This window comes from Trachinotus anak, unplaced genomic scaffold, assembly GCF_046630095.1.
Source record: "Trachinotus anak isolate AG129_WGS33_773 ecotype Australia unplaced genomic scaffold, CSIRO_AGI_Tana_v1 ptg000032l, whole genome shotgun sequence".
Taxonomy (NCBI): Eukaryota; Metazoa; Chordata; class Actinopteri; order Carangiformes; family Carangidae; genus Trachinotus; species Trachinotus anak.
Window position 1 is genome coordinate 1,641,658 of NW_027273883.1, and position 9,577 is coordinate 1,651,234.

The following is a 9,577-nucleotide window of genomic DNA, read 5'->3' on the forward strand; positions in this document are numbered from 1 at the left end:
GACAGGAAACCCTGAGGGACTCGGATGAAAACCTCTCACCCATAAAGACGAAACGAGAGAGAAGAATCGAGATGACAAGCAGGGAAATGGGTGAATTTGCCAACAGAAGCAAATGACAGCAAAACTTTAACTCGGGAGAATGACAGAGAAACACCAAGGGAAGAGGAGTTGACTGGATCCAGGTATCACTGGTGTAGATAGACATCACATCAAACAAGACTGCTGTCATTCTCTGAGATTCTCTGTGTTCAAACAAGATCACAACTTCAAGAACACGTCTTTGTTCTGGTTCCACTGGTTTTAGTTTTAAATTAGTTCTTTGTTTACCCTGATTTAGTTTCAGCTGTAGTTTCATATAGTATTTGTCTCCTGTTAGTTTAAGTTTGTCTTCATGTTTTAGTTTTATGCTGTTTGTAGTTTCATTTGGTTTAATGCTAGTTAGATTTGAATCCTAGTTTTAATTTCAGTATCCTAATAATAACTTTCAGTTCACTCATATAACTTTGAGTTTAATAGATTTGGTTTCAATTATCTTATGGTCAAATTGAATCCTAGTTTTAGTTTCAGTTAAATCACTTTTAGTTTCATTTACTTTCATTTTTGTTTTACTTAGCTTCATGCTAACAGTTTGTTAGAGTTAATTTTATTCTAATTATTCAAAGTTATGTACAAGTTTTTGTTTGATGTAGAAACATTTTTATCAGATTGTTTGCTGTTTTTTTTTTTTACATACGACCTAAATGTCTTTCTGTCTATCAACTTACCTCCTCCAGCTGGAGGCCATGTTGGGCGTGTCCATCTCTCAGGTGGGCGTTGACGACTGTCCCCACACGGACTGCAGTCAGTCTGGAGGCTGCAGCAACAAGGTCTCCTTCAGCCAGGCGCCGGTGGCTCTGAGCTCCGGTAACACCTCTCTGGTGTCACTGTTGGCCTCATCGACGGCGCAGTGTGGCTGCAGGGGCCGGGAGGCCATCCACCTGTCCTGCTCCGCCTACCCTACCAACCCCTGCTTCAATGGGGGCACCTGTCAGGACGGGCCGCTGGGATACAGGTAGGTGCAGAGGGGGGTCTGTCTGGTTCTGTTCAGTTCTGTTCCATTGCCTTAATGTTGCCAACATGAGTGTTAGTGTGAATTTGTTCCACTAATTAAATCTTATAAATATATATAAATAAATATCTTTCAGCCGTTGTTCTAGTCTCTGAAACTCTGGGTAAAATAAAAACAGAAGCTTTGGTGCAACAACAGAACGTTTTCTCTATAATGAGATCCTGGAAGTCCCATTTTTATCACAGTAGCCATGTTTCCATAATTTCCACCACACTACAGCAGATTCAAGTCCTACATTATTAGCATCATCTGGAACTAGCAGACATTTCCAATTTTAAAACTGATTTAACATTTAGTGAATTTGTCAAAGATTTAAAAGATTTAATAAGAAAGAGGGAAATTTTCTCTTGGAGTTCAAACCCTCCAGAGCCTCATTTCAGCTGTGAGCAATATTTGACTTTGAATTGTCAAATCATTTTAATGGTTTAAATATCAAATGAAACTTCTCAGCTGCTGACAGATGGTTCTCGCTCCTTCTCGCTCTTTTTTCTTTCTGCTGCTCTCAAAAAAAACCCTATTAATGCCGGCAAATATTCTCTACAGTTACATTTAATTAACAGCGTTTCTGTCAAGGTTTCTTGCATTTGGTGTCTGTCTCTCTTTGTGTTTCAATTCATTTAATTAATGTTTTCATCTCTGGAATGAAAAGTTCTGCCGCAGCAACAGAGTTAGTTTTATACAGTGTTAGTTTATACTGTTGAGGCAGCAAGAACAGTTTGTCTCCTACAGTTTCACACAAATTATACACCTGGATATGAAGGGTGAATTAGATAAACAGTATTTAGACTGAATCAGTGGTTCCCAACCTGTGGCCCGGGGCCCACTGGTGTGCCACAATGGATTTGCAAGTGGGCAAACTAATCATCTTCAAAACCGATCAATCTTGGTGAAAAGATGTAATTACATAAAAAATGAAATATGAAAAATACGAATAATGTTTTAAATGTTTTAAAAAGAAAACATTAAAAATGTACAAAAAAAACAACAACTGGAGCATCAAAATGGAAAGCTGGTTAGCAACAGGAAGAGTTGAATAAGTAATTGTTTGATTTTTATCAACAAAAAGACTGTAACAATGGCCTCAGTATTGTTAGAAGTTCGGATGTGGAGATTTTCAAGTGGGCTGTGAGTTGGAAAAGCTTTGGAACCACTGGATGAAATATATTTAAATTGGCTTGAGTATATAAAAAAGTTTCATCCTGGCAGCGTAGAGGAAACTTTGGAAAAACATTCAGCATGAAAAGATTGACAGAAAGTTTATTTGAACAGTTACATGAGTGAATAATATAAAAAAGAAACATTAATAGTTCACTGAGGATTCAATTTGATGACCTCAGTACTTTTATTCTGACCAGCTTCAAATCCAAGCTTCAGTGGGTCTGAAGACGTTCGAGATGCTCAGCAGTGTTTAGAGACACAGGTGATATGAAGTAAAGAATAAACTCTGGTTCTCAGGTGTAAGTGTCCGCCCATGTTCGACGGCCCCGAGTGCCAGCAGACCAAACACAGCTTCGGCGGCCAAGGCTACGCCTGGTTCCCTCCCATCAAACCTTGCTTCCAGAGCCAGATCTCCCTGGAGTTCCTGGCTGAGTCGGCCAATGGGCTGCTGCTGTATAACGGGCCTCTTGGCCCCGCCCACCCTGGGGAGCAAGAGGACTTCATCGCCGTAGGTGAGTTTTCTGTTAGCGTACAGGTCAGAATTCTGCTCTGGACCAAAACGAGATGAATTTTGGAGCCGAGTGGGAGACTGTGGGTGTGGCTCCTGTGGATTACTGCACTCAGTTTGAAACGTGGCGCCCTTTAGCTAGAAGTTTTGACATTTTTAACTCCTAACAGACGCCGGTTGGAGCATGCCGCTGCTCGTCCTTTTCAACAAACACAAAGACTGAATCAGTCTGCTGCTGTAGCGACAGCGTCTCAGTGGACAACAAGCTTTATAAAGTCTAATGTCAGCTCCCGACGGCCTGATGTGCTGCTAACGGATTAGCCTGCAGATGGCCTTTCAAACACTTCTTGCATAATCTTGTGGCATTAAAGTTATATAATTATTGAGTCCAGGGAGCGGGAAATCAAAGGTGGCTGCAGCATTGATCGATCACATGCTCAATAACGTGGCTGTGAGGCTGATCGGGTCGTGCTCACACATACACACACACACACGGATAGTTATGTGATATGGACAGTTGAGGATATTGAAAGACACACACACAGAATTGACTGAGCAGATTCAGCAGCTTTACACAGTGATGTCGAGAGGTGATGTCGGGGTCAGAGGTTTGGTCATGTGACCTCAGTACTCAGTCAGCAAAATCCAAGTATCACACATGCACAAACTTTCCAGAAACAAAGGAAAAATGCCTTTACATACATTTTCCTTTTGAGTGGTTCGATTCTAAAATCTATAGAGAAAAGAGTTAAAGGTCAATTTTCTTTTTTTTTCCACAAATTTGTTTATTGGATTTTCAACAACACAAAAATTTGAAGAAAGTTTCATTGTTGTATTGAATATCACATAGAACAGGACACGTCTCTAAAGTGCAGTAAAAACACATGAACAGTGTTATAGAAAAAGATGCAACTAATATCAAAACTAAACAAAACACGTTGGTCCCCACGTTATCATCATATAGAAATACAACATTTCAAACCTACTAAAAGTTCATTAAAGTGGCTGCAGACATTTGATTAAAGCTGTAACTCCTCAGCAAAGAAAGGTCCTCGAATCCTCATGTTTCCGTTACATCCCATCTTATAAAGCATTTGTGGTAGATGCCTTTAAGTGCATCTCACAGGTGCTTGCTCAGGTACCATCACATGATCTGAATGTGAAGTTTGGTCCCATTTTGATGATGTCATGACACCTGAGCCAGCCGCATTTGGATGAAGACCATGACATGCTGCTGAAAGCTCAGACTCTTTACTAAATGGATCTTTGAGCTTGGATTCTGTTGTTTGTTGCCAAAGACCAAGAATAAAAATCCAGGTACAGATTTTAAAATAAGAAAGAATTTTATAATCATCACACTCAGAGGTTTTCAGTCCGTGGTCCTGGTGAATCTGGATGTTTACCGGCCTAAGAGACTGAAAACCACATCAACAAAGCAGGAGGAAGCGGCATGTTGAGGTCATGGAAGGAAAACAGAAACTAAGACTCTCATGTTTCCGAACAGAGTTGAGGAACGGCGTTCCAGCTCTGAGCATAAACCACGGATCAGGGACACTGACACTGCAGCTCCCGCCCAAATCCACCGCCACCGACCGGCGCTGGCATCGCCTCGACATCATCAGTGACGGGAAGGTAGGATGGACCGATGTTTAACTCTGACAGGTTGTTTTCTCACAGTGAGGTCATGAAGGGTTTTGACAGTGGAGTGTCTGTGTGTGTTCAGGCCGTCCAGCTGATTCTGGACCAGTGTGGGGGGGTGGCGGTGAGCGAGCTGGAGGGAGTCGGGGGAGACAGTCAGGAGGTGGACGAGTCCGGCTGCAGAGCTGCAGGAGAGACACCAGGGAAGCAGAGGTGAGATAATATAGAGAGACTTTCTCCTCCTCCTCCTGTGTTTGACCTGCTGCTCTCTCTATTCCACCCTCCTCATCCTCCTACTCCTGCACCCTGCTTATTTTCTCCTCCTTCACCTCCTCTTACCTTCCTTTTCTTGTCCTCCTTCTCCCCTGCTCCCTCCTTCTTCCCCTTTTTTCCTCTCCTCCCATCTTTTCTCCCCTTCTCCTCTTCCTCATCATCTGCCTATTTTCTCCTTTGCGACTTCTATTTTTCCATCCTCCTCCATCTCTACTTGTCTCCTCTCTTTTTTGTGGCACTCATGTTGTTCTCCTCCTCCTCCTCCTCCTCCTCCTCCTCCTCCTCTTCTTCCTCTCTCCTCCTTTTCCTCAGGTATCTGAACGTGTTTCAGCCTCTTCAGCTGGGAGGGGCGAAGGAAACGTCTCCTCACCGACGTTACCGCAGTTTCACCGGCTGCATCCGCAACCTGGTGGTGGACAGTCAGGTAACACCACCGTGTGTGTGTGTTTGTGTGTGTGTGTGTGTGTGTGTTTCCCTCCCAGAGATCATTTCCTGTGTTTCCTGTTTTTAAATTCAGTTTTTTTGCATGTATTCACTCATACATCTCTCAACTCCTACGTGGATAATGTGTGTGTGTGTGTGTGTGTGTGTGTGTGTGTGTGTGTGTGTGTGTACCGGGGGACAGTGGTCGGACAGATGGTGGGGTGAGCTCGGCCAACATCCCAGCATCCCCTGTCTAAAATCTAATATGAATGAGAAGAAGCTGAACGAGCTGCTGTGGTTCTTCTGCTGCTCAGTGAAAACCTCAAAGATCCTAAAATACTCCCCAGGAAAAACTTCTACCCACAATCCCCTGTGTTTAGGGGTAGTTTCCTGTAGTCAGTTGAGAGGTTTCTAATGAGCATCACCACAGCTGTGAAGTTAGATGTCTGACTGAGGTCTGACATTGTTTGTTTGGTTCAGTGGTTCCAGTCATGAGCTTATTCTTTTTAAAGGTGCTATATGTAAGTTTTGCTATAGCTATATGGCTAATGTTAGCATTAACAGCTGTTTACTGACGAGTCTAAAAGAAACGTTGAAGAGTTCAGCATCAAACTTCATGCCTTTACTCACCAGCAGCTGTTTCCAGCTGTGGAGAACAACCTTCTTCTTTTCTTCTACTGAGGCTAGCATGCTAACCAGCTAGCCCTGTGATGTGTCGTCACTTTCTGATACTGAGTCACTGTAGCGTCCAGTCTGTGCTGGAGACGTAGCTGCTCAGAGGACGTATTATAACCTCCTGTCTTTTAAACATGGCTGCCATCTGAAGACAACGGGCACGTCTCATACTGCAGAAAAAACATGGTGGATGTGAACGCAGCGCCGATGTGACCTCAGCTGTTGACTTTTTTACGAAGGCTGTGAAGAAAGTGATGATGATGGATAGAAATTAAAAAGGAGGAAGAGAACGTATGTTAATCACCTTTGTCACACCCTCCGTCCCTCAGGTGTACGACCTGGCGTCTCCAGGTGAGAGTGTGGACAGCGCCCCGGGCTGCAGGCTGACAGATGGGGTGTGCGTGACGGCGGCCAGTCCCTCCTGCGGCGTTCACGCCTCCTGCCTCGCGGACTGGGGCTCCTTCAGCTGCGAGTGCCACCCGGGATACATGGGACACAAGTGTGACCGCGGTGAGAGACCGTGTGTGTGTGTGTGTGTGTGATGTCTTCTTTATCAAAGAGGCTTTATCCTGAAAACTTCTCAGATTTTCTGTTTTGAATGAGAAACTCAATCTAAGGACTTAAAACATCGGTCTGACGTGGCTCTGTTTATAATCTGTTTTAAATTTAGTGTTTCTCAGACTGTGTGAGATTGACCACAGAGCCTGATACTGAGAAGTGTACCTGTTGTTTTCAGTATTTAATCAACTCATGTAAATTAAAACATCATTGAAGTGTCTGTTTTACAGTGTTGTTGGTTTTCACTGTAACCGACTGTTTGGCGACACTGTCGACTCGCTGTTGCTTCTCCAGTCCACACGTTATGTTTCGTGGTTCACGTCAAAAGTGAATGTCACTGTCACATCCAATGAAGACTCAAAATGCAGTTTAAAAAAAAAACATGATATTTTTCATTCAAGTTGACCAAAACACTACTGAAGTATTGGTGGTTTGGAAAGTGTTTAGGAGTTAGATGGTGTGTGAGTTTTATTTCAGTGGCTCATTGGTCTTTGGTCTGAAACAGTTTGAGAAACACTGATCTCCAGTAACTTCTCACTGTCATGAACTTTATATTTAACCCAACAACAGATGGAGCTTTGACAGTTCAATCCATCTGTCTGTTCTCAGTCTGACATTAGAGCTGCATGAAAAAAACACAACCCCCTTTACTATCTGTAAAGTAGACAAACGTCCACCATGCAGTGATAATGATAATACTACTAATAATAAAAATTATTATCCTAATAAATTTAGGAGCAGGTGTGGAGCAGGATTGTGGTGGCTGGTAGCAGGTACAACACCTGAGGTTATGAAAGAATCAGGAGTTAACCGAACTGTCTCCTCCTCCTCCTCCTCCTCAGCCGTCCCAGAGTTCTCCTTCGACTCGGCCAGTGTTGTGCGTTATCAGCTCAGAGGAGGCGGCAGCTCCCGACGCACAAACGTCCAGCTGCTCCTGAGAACCAGGGCCACCTCAGGCACCCTGCTCTCCGTGACATCCCGGGAAGCCAATGAGTACATTGTCCTGGAGGTCAGTCCGCCCCTCCACCCGTCCGCCATCAGTCAGTGACATGTTTAAAACTGTGGGAAAGTTGAATGTTCTTCTTCTCTCTCAGATCATGGAGGGTCATCTCTCTGTTCGTGCCAACCTTGGCGACGGTGCCCACGCCCTGCGGCTCCCCGGCCAGCAGGTGGACATCGGGCAGTGGGTCCTTGTCAGCCTCAGTCGCCATGACAACGTGTTCACCCTGCGGCTGGAGCGGGGTGGAGGATCACGGGAGGTCCAGGCCCGGCTGGGGAGCCGGAGGGAGATCGTGGTCCACCCAGCCAGCGTGATGGTCGGCAGTGGACCGACCACCGGAGACAAGGCGGACTTTCAGGGTGAGATCTGGATCTGATCTGGATTCTGCTGGTCTCCCGTGGACTGAACCGGGCCAAGCGACGGAGCTGGTTCCATGTGATTCTCAGACTCTGCTCTCTCCTCTAGGCTGTCTGCGGGACGTTCGTTTTAACGGTCAGGTCCTCCCTCTGGACGGGCAGAGCCGGGACTTGGTGGCGGTGCTGGAGAGGCGGGGCATCACCTCAGGCTGCTCCAGCGACGCCTGCAGCAGCCAACCCTGCCGCAGCCCGCTGCGCTGCATTGACCTGTGGAGGAAGCACCAGTGCAGGTGACAGACACACACACACTGTTCATACACACATCCTAATAAACATTCTGATGTCAGTGACTCATCTCAGGCTCCGCCCCTCTGCGTCGTCTCCCAGGTGTCCTGGCGGTCAGGTGACAGTGACAGATGAGTCGGGGCAGCAGCGTTGCATGCCGTCGCCCTGTGGACTCTCTTCCTGCCGCAATGGCGGCGTATGCCAGGCACTGTCGCGCGACAGCTACCGGTGCCGGTGTCAGGAGGGGTTCAGGGGTCAGCGCTGCGAACTGGGGCAGGTCAAAGGTCACCGACTGGCCGCCCTCAGTCCCAGCTCCATCTTGGCCATCAGCATGTGTCTCCTCGTCTTCTTTGGTAAGAGACAAGAGGGTGATTGATTTAAACAAAACAAGCTTTAAATAGTCAGAATGAAACAAATGTTCACTGAACTAAAACTCTTCATGTGAGGCTGAATCACACAGTGAGAGTGAAGGACACAGAAGAACTGGAGTTAGAGCAGAGATACTGAAGCAAAGATGCTGAATGAAGAGCAACATATGGAAACTCAAACAAACTCAGCTCTGCGATTCTTCTTTTTTTACTGTGAAGGCTCATGTTATCACTTGCAATTAGCATTTAATGTTACTACAGCGAGTGAACATCGGGCTGAAAATCATGATCAGTTTGTCATCAAGAAGAAATAAAGATTAGTGTGTTAAAAAAATAAATCAGAAACACACTAACTCGTGTTACAGTGTTCTGTAGCGATCAATATGTTTCCATTAGCATCGATCAGGAAGCTGCACACAGAAATGTCAGTTATGTAAAAGTTACACAACAATCAGTTGATACATCTGAGATTTTTAGGACGTCAGTGCATCTGATGGACTCATGATGACAGTCCGCCGCCTCTGCTCCCCATCAGTTAAGACTTCATTTCCCATCAGCCCTAAAGGTGAAGGTGAAGCAGCTTTTGCTCTAAATCCCACCTGAAAAAAATCAGGAGGATATTGAAGAAAGATTCCTCCTCCACTCGTTTGTGCTTCACCTGTTTCTGTTCTTCTAATGTTTCTGAATGAACTTCGTCCTGATTTATTGAGGCTCCACAGAGAAGCTTTAATGAGCTGCTGCCACAAATCTACAGGAAGGAAAAGAAGCCTGTCCCCGTGGTGCAGAGTCACATTCACGCCAAGATGCATATTTATACTGTCCTCCTCTCTTTCTGTGTGTGTGTGTGTGTGTGTGTGTGTGTTTGTGTCTGTCTGTGTGTGTGTGCGTGTGTGTGCAGCGGTGCTGGTGGCGGTGACGGTGTGGAACCAGAAAGGCAGCCGTAACAAGTTCAGGAAGCGAGGAGTTTACCACATCCCTGCTGAACACGAGAGCTGGGAGGACATCCGAGAAAACATCCTCAACTACAACGAGGAGGGAGGGGGGGAGCAGGACCAGGTACACACACACACACATGCGCACACACACACACACACACACACACACACACACATACAAAGGTCAAAGTTATTGCTTTTAGGAGAAAATATTTCCCATTGTGACTGTGGTTGTGAACTGGAGTCAGGGAACCTTGAGCTGAAAGAACTTTCAGACAGAATTTTAAAGTAA

General features: G+C 45.3%; 1 protein-coding gene across 1 annotated transcript in view; it reads left to right on the top strand.

Moving 5' to 3' along the window:
• The window catches only part of LOC139612974 (neural-cadherin), a 133,335-nt gene that overhangs the window by 116,525 nt on the left and 7,233 nt on the right, over window positions 1–9,577 (top strand). Inside the window, exons 23-33 of the mRNA XM_071469181.1 lie at window positions 774–1,051; window positions 2,564–2,778; window positions 4,279–4,406; window positions 4,498–4,625; window positions 4,998–5,109; window positions 6,113–6,293; window positions 7,184–7,350; window positions 7,436–7,700; window positions 7,807–7,987; window positions 8,085–8,335; window positions 9,249–9,406. Of these exons, the coding sequence (XP_071325282.1) occupies window positions 774–1,051; window positions 2,564–2,778; window positions 4,279–4,406; window positions 4,498–4,625; window positions 4,998–5,109; window positions 6,113–6,293; window positions 7,184–7,350; window positions 7,436–7,700; window positions 7,807–7,987; window positions 8,085–8,335; window positions 9,249–9,406 (2,064 nt within the window). The remainder of the gene's footprint in view (window positions 1–773; window positions 1,052–2,563; window positions 2,779–4,278; window positions 4,407–4,497; window positions 4,626–4,997; window positions 5,110–6,112; window positions 6,294–7,183; window positions 7,351–7,435; window positions 7,701–7,806; window positions 7,988–8,084; window positions 8,336–9,248; window positions 9,407–9,577) is intronic.